This window comes from Eleutherodactylus coqui, chromosome 5 (genome assembly GCF_035609145.1).
Source record: "Eleutherodactylus coqui strain aEleCoq1 chromosome 5, aEleCoq1.hap1, whole genome shotgun sequence".
Classification (NCBI taxonomy): Eukaryota; Metazoa; Chordata; class Amphibia; order Anura; family Eleutherodactylidae; genus Eleutherodactylus; species Eleutherodactylus coqui.
In genome coordinates this window covers 141,571,019-141,592,061 of record NC_089841.1, presented here as the reverse complement: position 1 = coordinate 141,592,061, position 21,043 = coordinate 141,571,019, and the positions used below count along the sequence as shown (strand labels likewise).

Genomic DNA, 21,043 nt, shown 5'->3' with positions numbered 1-21,043 from the left:
AGGCCACCAGGTGCCCGGAGGTCAAATAATATGCCGTAATAAGCCATGCCGCTTTTTAAACCATGGCCAGTATTTTTTCGTGGCAAAGGTGGCAACCCTAATGGCGGCGGAGCGGCCGGGGATCATTTTGGCCCACACACCTCCATTCACAGTAAATGGGAGATGTTTGGTTTTTAGCTCCCCACAGATGAGCAGTTTCTAGCTCAGTGCCCTGTCAGTGACTGTTTATACATGGGGCAATTATGACAAGAATTAGCTTTCTGTAGCCTGAGGTTTTTTTTTTGTTGAGCAATAATCGTTCCTTTAGACTAAAACTGTTAATTCCCTTTCACATAGGCCAGATAGCAGGCTGAAATATTTGCCTACCCAATCAGCTGATTTGAATGTATCGGCATTTGTTTGTTCATTGGCTGGCTTGATCTTTTAGGTCTGCATAAAAATGATCGTTTGTTGTCTGTGCACCTCGCTTTGAGAATATAGGGCTGTGCTGCCAAGAAATGTACTTTGTATGTGGACAAACCATCATAGTAACTATCATTTGTCCCCATGCACACTGATCCTCTGCTGGTGGGATCAGCAGAATCAGCACCTACCAACATGCTGTTAAGTCTATCGGCACTCATTCAGAATGGCACAGGGTTGGGCCATGTAAGAGGACTCTTAATTTGACCATAGAATCTCTTCATATATAATGGGGACAATGAGATTAAAGGGGTTGTCCCGCGCCGAAACGTTTTTTTTTTTTTTTTCAACCCCCCCCCCCCCCCCCGTTCGGCGCGGGACAACCCCGATGCAGGGACCTAAAGAAAGTTTACCGGAGCGCTTACCTTAATCCCCGCGCTCCGGTGACTTCTATACTTACCGGTGAAGATGGCCGCCGGCATCCTCTTCCTCCGTGGACCGCAGCTCTTCTGTGCGGTCCATTGCCGATTCCAGCCTCCTGATTGGCTGGAATCGGCACGTGACGGGGCGGAGCTACACGGAGCCCCATAGAGAACAGGAGAAGACCCGGACTGCGCAAGCGCGGCTAATTTGGCCATCGGAGGGCGAAAATTAGTCGGCACCATGGAGACGAGGACGCCAGCAACGGAGCAGGTAAGTATAAAACTTTTTATAACTTCTGTATGGCTCATAATTAATGCACAATGTATATTACAAAGTGCATTATTATGGCCATACAGAAGTGTATAGACCCACTTGCTGCCGCGGGACAACCCCTTTAAGATGTTTTACTAGACTTTACATAAGTACTGCTACAAGTGGTGCTGCTATTAGCTTTATCACAACAATAGTATCTTAACAGTTTTTGAATTGGATGTTTTCTTTGTACTATTGTTGAATGAATATAATTATATTTTGGACTTTAAACAGAAACGATCACTGGTATCCTGCTGCCCAAGCAGGAGGCAGCATGAACCTGGCACGGGTATGTACATGCACCCATGTATGTGTTATTATGAAACTCTGTGGGGTTTCAGAATAAACAGACTTTAAGGTTTGATTCAGAAGGGTGCTTCTAGTCATGGAGGCAGTGCCATGCCAGCCTCTCCCAACCCGCATCATATAAAGTGACCGGTATTGACTCTAACAAATTTTTTTCCCCTTGTGTGACTTCTGTCCAATTCTGAGATGGCAGTTCTTTTTGGGCAAGTCTTGTTCAAGAATTGGCCATTATTTTTTATGGGAACATGAAAAAATGCATTGTTTTCGCATGCTGTGCAATTTGCAAATGCGTTATGTGTTTTTAACAATGATCACTATGAAGACGACATGGAAAAAAAGGACTAGAGCGGAGCAATCTCACACTTCCATGTCTGAATACAGCCTTATGGTTTTCAACAGGCTCAGTTGCCTAATATTGTGTCACGCACCGTTACATATGTAGTCAAACTCCAATTGTAAAAACAATCCAGCATCCAGGAGTATGAGGATAAAAAACTTCTGGTTTATTTCGCGAAAAGGAAAACAGTGCATCCAACATCCATTAGGGACAAACAAGACCGCTACATGTCTCGGCATAAGCCTTCATAGCATATAAAACACAAAATGCTGCCTTTGAGTAAAAACACCTCTACAAGCCACATGGAATAGTCACATGACACCTTACAACTGGCTTACAAAACCGAACACACAAATTTAAATATGTGAATATATGAATATTTAATGCATGGGGATACATGATACTGATACCTATGTATTCATACATAATGTAAGGATATATGTCTCCTAATAGTTAAGCCTATTGATATACGGCTTTGTAATAAAAATATCCACCCAGCTTCGCTAAATAACATTATCTGTAACTTAGTCATCATATATGGATACAAAAATGATTCCACGTGGCTTCCTAATTAAACCGCCTACTATAAACTACTCTGAGACATTTATGTCAGACTGGAATAACATCCTGTCAGACTGTTCATTCAAATGAATGCAGCTTATTATCACATTTTAAGAGCTTGCTTTACAGGATATTGGGTTGCAAATTAAAGGCGTACTGTACAAGCTGCTTAAAGCATATGTCGTCTAATGAATTTGTTAACATGGATAAAAATGTTAAAGAAACATTTCCAAGTTGGAAGGTTAGGTAGTGGAGAAACAATGCAAAAAAATGTATAAGTGACACAAGATATTAGAATCATGTGGTGTATAATTGGGCAGAAAATAAACATTATTGTAAGGCGAAAGCATCCACTATTCTTAAATGCACTAATGTAAGCAAGGACCTGGAGAGGAGTCCGTTTTGTAGATGCACGTCTCGTTGAATACGTTTGCATGTACTACTTCGGGAGATTTTTCAGATTCATCTAAAGAATTCTCTTAATATTATGGTGCATGCAAAAATCTGAATTTTTCTGGACACCCCCTTCCATTGTACAACAAAAACAAAAAAGGATGTAAGCATGCTTGAAGAAAACACAAGAGGGCGCTCCAGAGATCCTCAGAGAAACAAGAACCGCCAGTAGACAGATTATCTGTACTTAATTTATCCAGCTATGTCTGATTGCAAGGTCAATCAGTGTATTGGCTAACAAGTTGGGATTTTCACCTACCAAAATGTTTGATGTTTATGGGATTTATGGACATAAACAGATTTATTAACTGTAAAATGTCACTTTTCACAATTCTCTTTTAAGGCCTCATGCCCACGGCCGTGACTGACTTCGCCAGCGGAATATCGAAGCGGAGTCCAACGCGGCGCCCCGCAAAGACCCCATACTCGCCTCTCCAGGTCTGCCGCGCGAGTGCTGTATGGCGAGCATGCGCAGTACAGCGCATGACGCGCTGGCAGTGGGTGGTGACGCATAATCACGCGATACTTCCGCTGTGCTCACAGCGGAAGTATCACGTGACGGACGGCTTCCGTTGACTACAATGGAAGCCAGCCGTGTGGTTTCCTGCGGCAGTTGGAACGTGTGGCGATTTTCTTTCACGCGATGGAATTCCGCAGCGTGAACATTGAGCTATTAGGTTCAATAGAACCTAATAGCTGCAGGATAATGCGGTGGATTTCCGCCGTGTGAAACGTGGCAGTAAACCGTCCGTGGGCATTAGCCCTCACATGGATGATTGTTTGCATAGTGATACGTACTCATATGGGAATGTGGTTTCACCTTTGCACGATGTGATTGAACTAATTTTGCGCCTTTCCATTTCTTATGTAATATTGTACAATGTGAGTCTGAAATGGGTCTGATAGATAAACAAGTATTTTTTTCCCATTTGGTCACGTTCTTACACTATGGACAGATTTCAAGATTTAGTTGAATCTGGTCCAGCAGTGTGAATATTCAGAGAGTTCATTAAACAGAATTTGTCTATGGGAGAAAAACAAGCAATTAAGGAGATCAAAGAAAACACAGATCTGCTAGTTAGAAAAATGGATAAAGGAGGGGCTGTGGTCCTCCTTAATGCTTCATTCTATAGAAAATTGAATTTGGACATGTTATCAGATAATGCTGTTTACTGTCCAGTTACAGGTGATCTGACAACCGCGTTGCAACAAACGTTGCGTGATTTGCTTGATTTAGGTTTCCATATGAGGGGCTATAAATAAAAAAATGTGGAATATCTAGATGTTGATCATCCTGTTACTTCCATTTTCCACTCTTTCCCAAAGGTTCAGAAGGGAATTTTTCCCCTCTTGAGACCCATTGTCTAGGGCCGTGATGGCGAACCAGTGCTGACACGCGTAGCCATAGTCGCTGACACGCGGCCGCTCACCCCGTTAGTGAATACTGGCAGGGGCCGTGGCTTCCCTGCTGGTATTCACTAACCAGCACTACTAGCAACGCTGAACCCGGAGCACACTGTGATGTCAGTGGGCAGCCGGGATCCTCTTTCCCCTGACGTCTCCTACCTGTTGGTTCAGCGAGAGGGTCTGGGGGAGGAGGCGTCCTGCAGCACACTGGCGTCACAATGTGTGTTGGAGATCATCTCTGCTAGCGGTGCGCCGGGCACAGGAGGAGCGGAGCTTGCAGGAGGTAAGTACGTGGGTCTCGGGGGACATTGTCACTGCTGGGGGCCGCTGTGGGGGTTAGTCACTTCTGGGGGGCCGCTGTGGGGGGGCGAGTCACTGCTGTGGGGGGCACCTGATGCTGGGGGGCCGCTGTGGGGGGCACCTGATGCTGGGGGGCCGCTGTGGGGGGCACCTGATGCTGGGGGGGCGCTGTCACTGCTGGGGGCTCATCATTACTGAGATAAGTGAGGGGGAGGCAGCGAGAGGCGAGGGCCTGTGCTATGGGTGTTTGGGATTTTTTTAAATACAATTATACATTACAATTATACATTTTTTGTTTAAACTATAAATATCGCAAATTTATGGGTTTTTTTCCTCAAAGAGACACACCACCTGAGTTATGCTCTGTTTTTTTGGCGAATTTTGACAAACCGAGCTCAAAAGGTTGCCCATCACTGGTCTAGGGGATTGAATCTTTGGGAGAGAAGTTAGGAGAATGGGTGGACCACCATCTACAACTCCTAATTTACCTGGTTTTCTCAGAGACACAAAACATGTAAATATTTTTGAGGATTTTTAATGGCAGGTGACTTTCAGCTGGCTTTCTGGCAATGATATTGCTATATATACATTTATATTCATCTATCCCACATCCTCTTGCAATAGAAGCATTCTCTCGGTCTTTAAATTCATATAGTCACTAATAGAGATGAGCGAACGTGCTCGTTTAGGACAATTACTCGATCCAGCATTGCATTTTTCGAGTAACTCCCTACTCGGGCGAAAAGATTCGGGGGGCGGCGGGGGATAGCAAGGGGGGGACAGGGGGGAGCTCTCTCTCTCTCTCTCTCTCTCTCTCTATTTCCTCCATGCTCACCCCTGGCGCCCCCCGACTCTTTTCGCCCGATTAGGCAGTTTCTCGAAAAAAGCGATGCTCGATCGAGTAATTGCTCTAAATGAGCACGTTCGCTCATCTCTATTAACTATTCATCAGCAGTAAATAATTTTTTTATTTTTTAGTGGTGGTGGAATTTCTGCTTCAATGCAACTTTTTTGCCTTTATGGGGAAATTATTTTTACAGAGCTGTGGAGCGTCAATGAGGAGGGAAATTTTCCGCTTTGTTGGCAAATATCTATGCCGGTTTGGTGAGTAGGAGGTTTTATTTGAGGGCCCTTTCTCCTCCCATAACAGATTCTATGGTTATTATATTGCTGACCTGCTTCTGATATGGGGGAGGAACTAGGGAAGAGGCAACAGAGTTAGGCCTCCCTCACACAGATGGTTTTTTCAGAGTTTAGCGCTGCGCTTTCAGCACAGTGCTAAACGGTTTTAAAGGCTCCTATATTTTTTCACTGGAGCCTCGCTGACAGCCGCTCGATTGTGGCACTTTTCAGTGTCGCGATTTTCAAGCGGAGTCTGTTCTATTTTGGGGCATTTAGTGCTTCTCCTCAATGATGAGGAGTTCCAAAAGCCGGCGATACTGTAGCCGAAACAAGAGTGAACCATGGCGAAGAGTACATTTACAGTAACAGGCAGCTTGAGAAAGGGGTGTCAATACCCCTGAAACACGCCTCATCTGCCTCAGCATAGGTATTTTTGTTTGTTAGTTTTCATATCATGTCCAATTAAAGTATTGAATATACTCATTTCCACGGGGAAATTCAGGCCCGCGCGTATTCTCCATGCAGAATCCTGCAGCCGGTCCCTCCTTTCCCGGAGACATGAGGCCTGAAAATAGATTTCACTCACATGTCCGGGCGCCGTGCACTCTTTTTTTTTTTTTTTTTTTAAACTCCTGCTCTCCCGTGGCAGAGCAGAAATTCAGCTGCGGGTGTGCTGCGGATGCAAACGGCTTCCGTAGGCTTCAATGGGAGATGTCCGTGCGGGAAACCCGCAGAATATGGAGCATGCTGCAGGTGATTTCCCGCACGTGTGATCCGTGTGGCAGGGAAAAGTGACATCCGCAGGTATTTACTTACCTGCAGATGTCCAATGCATCCCCATGGGTGCGGATCACTCGTGCGGGAAACCTGCGCGATTTTGTAAATAGAATTATCCACTGGATATGAGGCCTAAGAAGTCTGGATCTCTCTACATTGGCTACTGTGATTTAAAGGCTTACACTTCTGTATTGGGGGGTATCATTGGAGGAGACTTCCCATAAAAAGTAATTGTCTATTATCAACTTAAGAGTAAAATGATTTGCTTCTAAAAAGAACGCAGGAATACACAATTTTTTCATAATTTTTTTTTCTACTATTCTTATGTAGAGAAGCTAGGTGGATATTGTTATTACAAAGCCTTATACCAACAGGCTTAAATATTAAGAAATATATTCCTACATTATTTATGAAAAAATGTCAGTCTAGTCTTCATGCATTAAAAATTCATGTATTCACATATTTAAATGTGTTCAGTAGAGATGAGCGAACATGCTCGTTTAGAGCAATTACTCGATCGAGCATCGCTTTTTTCGAGTAATTGCCTAATCGGGCGAAAAGATTCGGGGGGTGCCGAGGGTGAGCGGGGGGGGGGGGGGTTTGCGGGAGGGAGTGGGTGTAAAAGAGAGAGAGCTCCCCCCTGCTAACCCCCGCCCAGCGCCACCCGAATCTATACTATAAAGGCTTAAGGCCCATCTAGACACAACGATTATCGATCAAAATTCGCTTAAAAGCCATTTTTTGAGCAATAATTGTTGTGTCCAAACGTGGTGCCATCGTGCACTATTTGTTCATCGCTGATTTCTAGCAAGCTAAAAATCAGCAATGAACCTTTTCAGCACTGCACGCTGAGTTCTCAACGGGATACCAGCCGATGGCTCAGAGAAAAAATCAGCTCCTGCTGTTCTCTGCGCTATCAGATCAGCGGGATACCAGCTGAGAGATCAGAGAACAAAGCAGCTGTTTGCAGAAGACAGAGCTCTCTCTGTCTTCTGCAAACAGTGAGAGCCTTCATTTACACACTAATAAGCTCTTAAGTAGTTAATTAAGAGCTTATGCAAAGTGAACACTCACAACTGTCACCCAAACTACCGTTTGAGCGAATTTTGAGAGATCATCTTGCCGTGTAAATGCACCTTTATGTGGAAACATGGAGCTATCCTGTTTGTTCCTGATGGATGTTGGATGTTCGGTTTTAATTTTTGCTACATAAACCGGTTTTTTATCCTTATGCTACCGAATGATGGATTGTTTTACAATTGAAGTTTGTCTGCTGTTTACCCCTTTCACCTGGGATTGGATCTGTGCTTGTAGTGGAGGAGGATACTCTGGAATCTATGACATTTGCAGTGGATTGGAAAACATGTCATTGTCTTTGCTTTGTCTTTTCAGAGTTCTTCTATCCTTAGCAGAGCTCTACTGGAGATCTTCATGTCACCCAGTGGCATTGCCTGTACTACTCCAAGCACTTGCTCTATCTAGAGAGTACCGCTTACAGTCCTTGGCCTCTGAGACTGTACTCAATTTGGCTTTCTCACAGGTAGGAAATATGTAAAAATCGATCTACCATCCAGCCTTGTTGCAAAATAAATTCCCGATGCAGCTTTAGATTTATATTTTCTTCCTATTGTGATGCTAGTGCTGTGCTGAGCACTAAGACCTCAGATGTCTCCCACTTCTGCTCACTTTTCACAAGCACAGAGTAAAATTTCAACTCCATTCCCTCTTGACTTTTTACTGTGTTATTCTAGACTAATTTTGGGGGGAATTAGGTGGATTTAGAGCGGTTTTCCCCTTCGTCTCCACACCACCACACCTGAGATCTCCTCCTCACAATAGGGCAGGAACACTCGGGTTGAAAGCTCCCCCTCTTTCCCACTCTGCTCAGTGTTTTTCCTGCACTGTCAGTAGGCAGGTATAAGACAGGTGCTGGGAGCTCTCAGGAGGTTCTGGCATGAAGAATAAGCATACTTATCCCGAACGGAGGCAGAAGGCGCTGTTCTCATTTCCTGAGGATCGTCACCTGGGTCGCTGCAGGGGCAGTTATCCAAGGCCAGATTTCTCCTCTACGCGGCCAAAGTGATTATACGTGAGGGCTGCGCAGCATCTTCTCATCCTCCGGCGCTGCTGGTCTGTGGGGCTCGTGGATCCTGCTATAGGAGTGGGCGTGTCGCTGTGACATGCTTTCATGCGCTGCTGATGCTAGGGCCAGGGCCTGTGGAACCATGTGACCGGCATGATGATGCGTTTGCGGCGGTGCCAAGGCATGGCTATGGCTGCAAATTGAAAAAAAGCCTGCTTTAGACCTGGTGTGGCAGCCACTTGACTGGCAAGAACGCTTAATATCTAGCTGTGCCAGCTGGAAGTGCATATCCAGAACAAAGCTCCACTCAAGCAAATCTTAGACTCGCTTACCACTCCTGAAGATGGCATCCAGCTTCTTAGCGACCCTTCAGCCGAATCTGAAAAGGCCCTTTTTTCGTGCCTTAGGTCAACAGACAGAGGCATATAGAGGCAAAGGGGGAGCCTCATAAATAAAGGCCAAGATGCCATCCCATTTGGTGGTAAAATTGCAGGCCTTTTCAGAGAGATGGGCACAACTCTGCGAGAGTGCCTGGATCCCAAAAATTTTAAAAGGGTACCAGATAGAATTCTTCTTTTGCCCCAAACAAAACTTCCTGGTAACCTCGGGCACAAAACCCCAATTACACCTTGTACAACTAGGCGTGCGGGACTTATCGCATTTACAGGCGGTGACTCCATTTACCTTCGTCAAGCGGAATACGGGTCATTATTCCCTGCTATTTCCAACGGGAGGGAAGGTACGCCACTTTTAGATTACGAATATCCTCTACATCCCCCCATCTTCACAAAGTGTGTGACTTGGCTGACAGACAGTCTAAGGCAAAGGTTGATTCTAATAGTTCCACACCTAGACGATATCTTGTTGTTAGCCGAAACCAGAGATCTCTTGATGGCCCACCTAGCTACAACTATCCAGCTCCTTCAACAACTACGCTGGGTAATCAACTGGGAGAAATCCGAGACTGCCCCCAGCCAAGAAAAGTCCTTCCTAGGAATAATATTGGATTCAGTGAAACAGCATTCCTTATTCCCCATAAACAAGATTCAGGATCTACAGCTTCAAATCAAGGTGTTCGTGAAGCCATCCATCAGGTCTGCTATGTCCCTTCTAGGTAAACTAACCACATGTATCCTGGCAATAGCTTGGGCCCAATCCCACACAAGGGTGCTTCAAGGAGCAATCCGCTCTAGACAGAAAAATACAAACACACGTCAGGGAAGCGCTGCAGGTGTAGACTAGGAGATATCAAATTAAAATAGATATAACACTCTGAAGGAGTGCTATAACCAAGACAAAATGAGATGAACTCACCCAGGTGTTTGGCGAGTGCCCCTGTTAAGAGGCCTCACCAACACCTCCACTTCCTCGTTAGTATGTAAATCCCCTGGTTCGTCCGTTGGGCTGCTGGGCTTCTGTGTCCTGCTGGATTGCAGGACCCACTTGAAAGATCCGTGAGATGAAAAAAAGTGGCCCGCGCTCTCAGGACCTCAACACCAGGGTTAGGCTGCAAACTTCACTCGCTTCAAAATTTTATTAGTACACTCCGTGCATACTCAGTGCAACGCGTTTCGTCGTACACCACGACTTTATCAAGCACAATGAGCATAAACATACATGATTTCACTATTTATAGATAACTCACTTTTAAGTAGTGGCATCCTATACGTCCCGGTTTCCTAGGAGTCGGCATTCTGGGCGTCTCTATGGAGCCGTGCGCAACGAGAGGAGTGAGTATCGGTGCGGCGCCTCCGTGTGTGGTGACGTCAGACGTAGTGGGGGTGGAGCTATGTCTCCTCCGTGCGTGGTGACGTCAGACGTAGTAGGGGTGAAGCTCTATCTCCTCCATGTCCTGTTGGTCTCGTGGCCTGTCAATCCTTGCGTATCAATCATAGGTACGCTGACTACCCGATAGCGCCGGTGCCGTGTGTTGCTCCTCCTCATGTGACGTGAGTATGTAAATCACGTGCAGGGTTCTAATGTTTGGGCCGTTTCCTAGGTGACAACGGAGGACATGTAGTCTGTTTATTTTACAGCGTTTAATACTTATGAATGCTTTACCTGTTGTATAAATGTATAAATATTATTTTAATAATCTTCTTAAGACATAATTATTAAAATTAACAGATCTTGAATAGTTCTTCATTTATACAACAGGTAAAGCATTCATAATTATTAAACGCTGTAAAATAAACAGACTACATGTCCTCCGTTGTCACCTAGGAAACGGGCCAAACATTAGAACCCTGCACGTGATTTACATACTCACGTCACATGAGGAGGAGCAACACACGGCACTGGCGCTATCGGGTAGTCAGCGTACCTATGATTGATACGCAATGATTGACAGGCCACGAGACCAACAGGACATGGAGGAGATAGAGCTTCACCCCTACTACGTCTGACGTCACCACGCACGGAGGAGACATAGCTCCACCCCCACTACGTCTGACGTCACCACACACGGAGGCGCCGCACCGATACTCACTCCTCTCGTTGCGCACGGCTCCATAGAGACGCCCAGAATGCCGACTCCTAGGAAACCGGGACGTATAGGATGCCACTACTTAAAAGTGAGTTATCTATAAATAGTGAAATCATGTATGTTTATGCTCATTGTGCTTGATAAAGTCGTGGTGTACGACGAAACGCGTTGCACTGAGTATGCACGGAGTGTACTAATAAAATTTTGAAGCGAGTGAAGTTTGCAGCCTAACCCTGGTGTTGAGGTCCTGAGAGCGCGGGCCACTTTTTTTCATCTCACGGATCTAGACAGAAAAATGACAATAGGGAATGCAGTAAAAAATATCCCTGCATTGGTGGCTGTCAACCACAAATCTGTCAAAGGGGGTACACTGGCTACAGGAAGGGCTCACATCCACTTGCGTTTTCTTAACGCTGTGAGATCGCTGCTTTTTTTTAACGCGATTGTCAATGGGACTTACTAATATTAAAAACGCATCGCAAGTTTGTGCTATGCCATTTTTGTGCAATGCGTTTTTAACATTAGAAAGTCCCATTGACATTCTTGTTAAAAAAAAAACCGCAGCGATATCGCAGCATTAAAAAAAACACAAATGGGTGTTCACCCTAATACAGATTATGACAGATTCTAGTGCCCTATAGGGGGAACTATATCTTCAAGGAACCTGGTCCCAGATTGTTAGAAACCAGTCCTCTTTGCAGACTGGGAAGCCCTTCGGAGATCAAGAAATATAAACAAAGATCAACATATGAAGATGCTTTTAGACAATGTCATGGCAGTAGCCTACATCCAACACCAGGGAGAAACAAGGCAAAAGAACCAAAGAACCAAACAAAAACAACGCTTTAAATAATTCCCTCCCTTGCCTTCCCCTTCAACTCCCTGTCATAATAACAGACCGAATTGTGGTGGAAGTCCATTACTGAAAATATTATTCAAAATTCACCATATCTTACAATATAACGATACAACGTGCTCTTGTGTTGTAATATACAATGTTTATTTAGACTTTTCTAACCTACATATCTATGATGTGTTGTATGATTGCATCCATGTGTACTATCTCCTTATGTTTTCCTGCTAATGTCAAGCCATTTTCTGTCAGATGTTTTCTATGCCTGGAAAGGACCACCTATTTTGTCACTTTATTATAATTGTTCATAAATAAAAAAGGGATTATTTAAAAAAAAACTTAATTAGCGTGCTTTAACTTGTAAAGTGCAATTGTTCTTTTGATCTCTGATCTGTCCGTCTCTGCTTCACCAGAATTCTTGTCATCTGAAATAATAGCATGCTATTGATTTTTTTCTTTATTTTTTTACAGCTAATGCTTGGCATCCCAGAGCAAGCTTTGAATATTCTGCACATGGCAATAGAATCTATTCTGGCTCATGGCGCTGTTCTAGATAAGGGCCGTGCAATGTTTCTTCTTGCGAAGTGTCAAGTAGCTTCAGCAGCATCGTATAGTCCCCAGAAAAAGATTGATGGTAATCATTAACACTGTTCTTCTTCCTTCAGTTTTTTTTATTCTTCACAATAGCAAAATTTATCCAATAATGTGGTGTTTACTGCCCTGATGAAAAATTCCATCCTCTGACAATTGCAGACATTTATCTACTCCACTTAAAATATTATTGGTGATCTGCAGTGTAACTTGGGGACACACTTTGCTAAAAGCAGAGCCTGTTGACTAAAGGCTCTCACATAGGTACAGCCCCTTTTGTATAACATAAGGCTGCCATCAATATCTGGTACTAATCTGGATGACCTCACCACAGACTGGAACAGGGGAGCTAGGGGAAGAAATAAGCACCTTCCAGAGGATGTACAGTCAGTCCTTAGTGGATTTATCTTGCAGTTGTAAGGGATTGGATTCCACCTTTGCCTTAAGCCTGCAAGATTGAAAATTATAGCGGTTGGCTTTCTGTGTGCTCGAGTCGGGACCTATATGGCCGTGTGGCCACAGTGCTTATGGCTTTTGCCTGATGCCTCTATGCCTTGTACCTATGTTTTATGGCCTCTGAGCTCGGCCACTGATCTATGACCTCTGGGCTTAGCCTGAACCCTTTCGTGGAAAAGTCATGAGACAAATCCTGTTTTTCCTCGCCATACACTCAGTAGCAGCCCATGTAAAGAATACCTTTGAATGACTGAGGTAAGATTTTTCTTCTTATCTTGTTTTTATGCAATCATCAGATCCATACGGTGCAGTTTTAATTATATGTAGGTTAAATGGTTCATCGTTCAATTTATGCAAGCATAAAAATCATCGTTGGCCAGGCAAATGTTACCTCCCATGGAAAGTATCAAAATAAAACTTTTATTTATTTATTTATTTGAAGCGTTATCCATATGTGAAGGAGTAGTCGTAAGATGCCTTTGCCTTTTACTTGACTTTTTGCTTTCACTAAAATACTGCTCATTAGGATCAGTGTTTGCTAATTTGACTTCAATTTGGAGTTCTTATGTGACAGGCAATTTACACAAACCCTACTATTTCCAGTTTAGAGCTAAAACTAAAATCTCTGCTTCGGATTGTCCTAAGGTTATATCCTCCAACATGCAATGTCTTGGTGTAATGTTCTATTCCTTTCTTGGAATCCTGCTTCTTTTGAGACCCTAGGAGCGATAAAGAAGTGAGTTCTATTATGTGGATGGCTGTGGTGGAAAAAAACAGGAAGGACCAGTTGTATCCTGGGGACTACAAGCTGGCATATATTTCTGTAGGGTTAGAACATCCATCTGGTTGTGTGGCACGGTTTCGGGGGATTTAAATGCCACTGTCAGATTTGACAGCGGCATTTAAAGGGTTACCAGTCCCAATCCGTCGTGTGGCCGAACGGGGCTGTTGTCCGCAGGTGTCAGCTGTAATAAACAGCTGACACGTGTGATGTATGGAAGGAGATGGCAGCGCTATCTCCCTCCATACACGTCCTGCAACGGCAGGGCGTAAAAACACGATAGCGTGCTCACTAAGGGGTTAAATGCTGCTGTCAGAATTGACAGTGGCATTTAAAGGGTTAATAGCACTGATCAGCTGCGCGGCTGATTGCAGCAATTGCCCGCGGATGTCAGCTGTAAGAAACTGTATGAAGACAGGTCGCCCCGCGATCTCTCTTTTATACATACCCTGGCACTGCATTAAGTAAATGTAGGTCTTAGAGCATTGAGGAGTTAAAAGAGAAACTTTTTTTTGGACATTTAAGTACTGTAGAGAAGCCTATCTGGAGGGAAAAAAGCCTTTCCAGAGCATGCTGCATTGTTTATGCACTGCATTTCATATTCTTGTGGCTAGTCATATGTAGCCTCAAAAAACAAATGTAAATTAAAAATACCACAGAAAATGCTACAAAACGCCTTAGGATAAATTCTCATGGGATGGCAATGCTATGGATTTTTCCAGCATCTGAAAAATCCACAGCATAATACCGTAATAGGATAGTGGTTACAATTTTAACCAGTGTCATCCACATTCTGAATTATGATTTTTTTTTTTCCTGCACAGAAAGCTGAGCAGATTTAGCATAGATTTGTTGCAGATTTTCTCCACTAACTTCATTGTGGAAGTCAACATTTACAAGAAATACACAATATCTGATGTTTTAAAGAAATGGATAACTAACTACAGATTGATAGATTGAGTTGAAGCAGATAGGAATAGATAACTTATTGTAAAATGGATGAGAAATGGAAATAAGACTTTTTACCCAGACAGCAAAAGGCCAGTGTATACTCAACCCTATGAAGGACAAAAAGCCTGTACATGTTATGTTAAATGATAAATATAGCAAGTAATTTTGTGGTTGCTTAAATTAAAGTTATTAACATGAATTAAAAATATATTAGTTCTATTATGAGCCCTACTGTGGGGGAGAGACTGCACAGATTCCACTACTTACTGCACATTACTGTAGTTGTACACCCCTCCTCCCCTCACACTAGTGACTTGCAGAAGTATAGAAGATGTATGTCTTAGTTTAATTCTAAAAGAGGATATAGGTGTACTCTTTTTCTAAACGTCTACCTTTTCTGTATGTTTCAGCATTGGAATCCGCAATGGTAAATCTTGATGAAGCTAAAGTTTACTTTTCTAAGGTGGACTGCAAAGAACAAATACGAGACATCTTATATTTGCAAGCCAGATTATACAACAGTTTAGGAAAAGTCCAAGAGAGGAACAAGTGTGCTATGCTATTTCGGCAGATGCATCAGGAGCTGCCCTGCCATGGGGTCTCGTTATTAATCCGCCTATAAAGAGTTTTAAAATGACAGTCAAGGTTTACTACTTCCTATATTGCATAGTACGATGCCAGACGTAAAACTTCTCTGTATGCAGAAGAACTTCTAAAATATTGTACTAGCAGATGACTTATAATTCAGTTCCAATTTTATCAAGATACTGGATGTTAAAGGGTCATACACTGAAATTTATGGTATCTCAAATGATGGAAGGAAATGGATTCCCGCTGTTGCAAATATCATTCTTGTACTGAAAAAATATTACTACACCTATAATGACCAGTGGAAAAATCTCTATGATGTCCTGTCAAACTTGTGGATTTCTAAGGGTACGGGCACACAATATTATCCACGTTGGGAAAAAATTCACTGAGTGCTGCCACGGATCCACACACGGATCAGCCTCATTCCATGGAATCTGCATCAAGAAATGGCATGCCACTTTTTTTTTTGTCCAAAATCTGCTGTGTAAATATGGATTGAAGTTGCACTGATTGGCAGTGTAAGCTGGCTACCAAGACATGAGATTTGCCATCAACCTTCTATGTGGCATGGATACTCTCTTTTGGGCTTGTGACATATTGCAGTTGTTTCCTGGGATTATTTCTTATATTAATGCCAGCTGCTCAGGCCAGACTTTGCACAGAAAGATTTATTTAATATGTATATACTACCCCTTTTCATAATAGTCTGAGTACCCTCTAAATTTCAGTTACATCTGCTTGTTTAGTTACCTTATTTGAAAAATAATACAATTAAAAACCAATGAAGCTTGAAAAATAAAAGCCATTTATTTATGTGTAATAAAATGTTTAAAAAGTATCCAGCTCCTAGAGTCTAAGATTTCTCGTCCGTGTTATTGACGGACACAGTAAGACCTTTGGTATAGCTCCTGCTACTAAGCAAAGAAAATAATTGGTCCCTCCTACCAGCTATACCCTTCCCGTAGTCACTGAGCTGAATCCGTTTTAGCTTAGTGTCTTTGGGAGGTACACCTCACTGCTCTGCAGGCCTTTGCGGTCTTTAGTATTTTAATTTATTTTGCTTTTTCTCCGCTAGCTGGGAATTGGGGATGAGCTACTTCCAAGTGGAGAGGGCAAAAAGTGCTGAATCAGATACACTGTTACTCCCTCCTTCAAGAATGCAAAGTGGAACATTGGCACTAACTGCTCTGCTTCCCGGCTGTCATGAGATCACCTGAGTTTCCTGCCTACTCACAGCCGATTCCCTTCCATTTCTCACCATTAAGTGTTAGTTGCTGAAGTTGTGACCTTGTTGGTACTCTGTGGAAGTCGAATAGAAGAGGATGAAGATTCTACGTAATTGCTCCATCTGCTGTGTCTATTGCCTTCTGTTCTAGAATACTCGAAGCAGACTGCCATGGTCTACCTAGCCAACTGGGTCACCGAAGAACACACCACTTCAGCAGCATCCAGCGTACTATACCAAACTAAGTACCGCTATCCTGACTTTCTATATCCAATAGCGGACAGTCGGAGAGTAAGCTTCAACACAACTTCCTGACCTTATACATACTAGTGCAGTAAGCCAAAGGGCCAGCTTCAACTGTCAGGAACAGAGCGGCTCAGAGCATGGGTCCTGCTATTGTGGAGAAGATCAAGATGGAATTTTTCTCTTTCAGCCTTGGTTCAACCATGATCGTTGGTGACCTTTTCTTTGCCAGTAGCCTGTTTTTCAGCCCTTTTGAGGATCAAATCTGTCTATTCTCTCAACTCTTACAAAAATAAGCTGTCCTCCTGCAAGCAGACCCCTGCCAGTACCTACCGCTGTCTCATCTGTCCATATATCTTTTCAATAGCCTACTTGTTAATGGACAAGGGTACCACCCTTCCCCTTTGATACCACCCTTCTAAAGAAAAAAAAAGCATGTGCCTTCTTCACAATCGGCAACTTATTATTTTGTCTGAGTCATAGTAAGCTTTCAAACTTTCATCATCCCTAAATCCTACCAGCAGCATTACTTAGCAGCCACCAGTGGACCTTTCACTTCCTTGCACCCAAAGGGAACAACAGGCTGACCACATAATCTTTTCTGTTCCCCACCTCCTGGGGTACTGCTCTAGAATGTCCCAAGGTCTTGCTGTGCCCGCAATGACGCAGACGAGAAAACAGGATTTTTGTCAATTAGCGTAAAATTTCTTTCTAGTCACGTTTATTGGGGGGCACCGCACCCACCCAGTTGTTTGTTCTTGCTAGCACTGTTTCACAATAAAGCCTGATTTTTCCTCAAATTATTTGTATTTGGGCTAAGGTCTGTATTAATCGACATAATGTGTTAATTTGTTTTGGGGCTCCTTAGCCCACACCACACTTTTTTTTTTTTATTTAGTTTTTTGCAGACTGGTAATAACATAGATTTTTTTCCTTTGCCTTGTGGGGGGCAAAACCTGGTCTCTCTATGGTTCTATTGCATGTTATGTTACTTAAATTCTTGCCGGTAATGGAATCTTATTCTATTTGAAAATTTGGAGCAGTTGGGGGATGGAGCCTGGATATGGACTGAGATGGCTTCTTTCTTCTGTGCTCCGCTTGGTCCCTCCTCTTTTAGCGACGTATATGTTTACCTGCAGGCACAAACCATCGCAACTACCTGGGGAATGCGAGTTTTTCACTGCTCGCATTTGCCGTCGGAACTTCGAAGCTGAAGCCTAGATTCCTTCCTCATACAGTGACTCACGAGACTGTGAAGGAATCCATTGCAATTCCCTTTGAAGCCTACGAGGCTCTCCTTCAAAGCCTACTTGATGCAGCCCTCCAACTACGCCTGACCTGGTGAGTGAAGAAAAGGGTCTCTCTCTCTCTTCGTGCAGGCCTACAGGATTGGCTAAGATTGAGCCCAAACACATGGCACAGGTCTCGCAGTTAGGTTGAGCTGCTCAAGAGTAAACTTGCAGATTGTGAAGATCATAGTAGGAGGAATAACATGAAATTTAGGGGTATACCTGAAAGGAACACCCCAGCGGAACTTAGACTTCCTGCTTCAACTGATGAAGACCCTATTACCTGCAAACTCCATGAGTTTATTATCAATTGGGCTCACAAGTTGCTGAAGCATAAACATCTTTCAGACAACATACCATGTGATGTAATCTCCACAATTCATTTCTTTCACATAAAATAAGCTTTCATTTTGGCATTGCAGTCTGCTTACAGCCTTCCTACTCCCTTCACAGGCATTCTCCTTTTCTGTGATCTTTCTGCTGCAACAATCCAGGCCAGGAGATCCTTTTCCAATGTTATAGACAGCTTACGGGAATCCAAGATCCACTACAGGTGAGGCTTCCCCACAAAGCTGATGATTCAAAAAACAGCTCTACATGTCTTCAACAAACTCCTATCTTAGGGTTTACATCTTACAGTTCAACAATCCTTCCACTAGCCCAGAAGACCCGTCCAATTACCACACGAGGGGTTTCAGAAAACTTCTGCCTGCTGAGGTTTTGACTCTCATCCATTTCATGAGGAAAATATTTCCCCTAGGTAAACTCTTTGTCACCCTGGCTTCATAGATAGGTCCTATTTGATGCCTTTCGCTGCCCAAATGCCTTTTCTAGAGAGTATATATGGTTTATTCCACTCAACACAAATCTTTTTCACAAATACTTAACGTATATTCCAGAGTATAAGACGACCTTTTAACCCCGAAAAATCTGCTCTGCAGTCGGAGGTCGTCTTATACGCCGGTTATACAAGGGAAAAAAAAGCAGTACTCCCCTCCCCCGGCGTTCTGCGGCGCTGCTGCAGGCTGTCGCTCTCTCCTCGTCCCCGACAGAGCATTGCTTTCTGGATGCGGGGCTTGAAATCCCTGCCTCCAGAAAGCTAATGCTGTGATTGGCTAACTCACGCGCCGTCAGCCAATCACAGCCATTCAATGACATCAAAATCAGTTCACAACATTAAATTAAACAGAACAGAAACAGAAATTAAAACAAGTCCATATTAGCAAGCTGCTTTCTAGCGCAGATCAACAAAACCAAACCGGAGTTGTAGATCCTTTTATCCAACTCTGGCCATAACCAACTTCTTAGGCCACATAATGAGCTTGGAAACGTACTTTTAGAAGATTACAAAAAACCTTTAAAGTTCTTTCAGCCCTCATATTATTCCTCTTATAATAAACCGGTAAAATTAATGACGATTACAGTCAAACGTAGACAACCTAAAGCCAAAATTCCTTATTTCTATAGAGTTGGGAGTTCATTTACCAAGATGACTCATCCTCAACATGTTGCAGATTAATTCAGTGACTTCTACTCTAAACTGTCTAATTTGTAAGATGACCCTGCTACTCCAACTTTCACATACTCTAACAAATTTCTCCCCCCCCCCAAAAAAAAAATCAAACTCCCTACTATCCCCCCAGATCATCTGACATGGCTGAATGCTCCCATTCTCGCCTCCAAAGTGTCAAAGATAATTGGTTGTTTGAAATAGCACAAATTTCCCAGTCCAGATGGATTTGCTAACAAATACTACAAATTATTTGATCCTATCATTTCTCTACATCTAGCTAAAGCTCTTAATAGAGCAGTTTCTTGTGGTCATTTGCTGGAAAAAATGCTTCACGCAACCATAGTTAGAATCCCCAAACCAGGTAAATAATTAGTCTCCACGGCTAACTTCAGACCAATATCCCTGCTCAACTGTGATACTAAAATTTATTCTAAACTGTTTGTGGAAAGACTCCTAGTGGTACTTCCCAATCTACGGTAATTCACAATGGCTAGGTGGGTTTATGAAGGGGAGACAGGCCACAGATGCCACTAGGAGAGTAATAAATTGAATTTCAGAGACCTGACTGTCTCGCTTGTCTTGCCTGCTTCTGGCCTTGGATGCAGAGAAGACATTTGACAGAATCAATTGGGGCTCACTTTTGCTACGCTCCACAAATTCTGCTTTCAAGGCAATATTTTTAAGGTTATCTGGGCTTTATATGCTGCCCCGTAGGCCAAGGTCCTGGTGGATGGGATTTTTTTCCCCAATCCTTCCAAATCACTAATGGCACACGGCTAGGCTATCCTATCTCTTCTATTGTTGTCCTTAATAATAGAGCCTCTTGCAAAGATGATCAGGTCAAGCTCTAACTACATTAAAGAGACGGTGCCTGGTTTTAGGCAGCATAAAATAAGCTTGTTTGCAGATTATGTACTATTGATTCTTTCAGATCCCTTTCCTCTGGAATATCTCCTATTATAAACGTAATATTAGTAAAGTGCTAATTTTTGGTATTAATGGTTTAAAAAAAAGACATCGACAAACTGGAGCAAGTTCAGAGAAGAGTTACCAAGATGGTGAGCGGTCTGCAAATTATGTCCTACGAGGAACAGTTAAAGGATCTGGGAATGTCTAGCTTGCAAAACAGAAGGCTGAGAGGAGACTTAATAGCGGTCTACAAATATCTGAAGGGTTGTCACATTGCAGAGGGATCAGCCCTATTCTCATTTGTACAAGGAAAAACTAAAAGCAATGGGATGAAACTGAAAGGGAGGCGATACAGATTAGATATTAGAAAAAACTTTCTGAAAGTGAGGGTGATCAATGAGTGGAACAGGTGGCCACAATCCTGCATTGAGCAGGGGGTTGGACCCTGAAGTGATGCAAGGCTCTTTTGCCATGAAAACTTCTCACATCCTTGGGGAATTCACATGGTGGTGTTAGGGAATTCAATGTTCCGTCAATATGCTGTGAGGCTCCAAATCAGAAGTGGTTATGGCGGCCGCCATGAGAAAGCTATGAAACACAGAGATCAGGCCTGTGTCTAGAAGCAATCTGAGTTTATTGTGTACATTGCCTTATTCTTATACAGAAAATAGTA

The 21,043-nt window shown here is 43.2% G+C and overlaps 1 protein-coding gene across 1 annotated transcript in view; it reads left to right on the top strand.

Annotated features, from left to right (window-relative positions):
- The window catches only part of ANAPC5 (anaphase promoting complex subunit 5), a 58,327-nt gene extending 40,748 nt beyond the window's left edge, over window positions 1–17,579 (top strand). Inside the window, exons 15-17 of the mRNA XM_066603277.1 lie at window positions 7,793–7,940; window positions 12,293–12,455; window positions 15,011–17,579. Coding sequence (XP_066459374.1) covers window positions 7,793–7,940; window positions 12,293–12,455; window positions 15,011–15,222 — 523 coding nt within the window. The 3' untranslated portion in view covers window positions 15,223–17,579. The remainder of the gene's footprint in view (window positions 1–7,792; window positions 7,941–12,292; window positions 12,456–15,010) is intronic.
- Window positions 17,580–21,043: the final 3,464 nt, after the last annotated feature.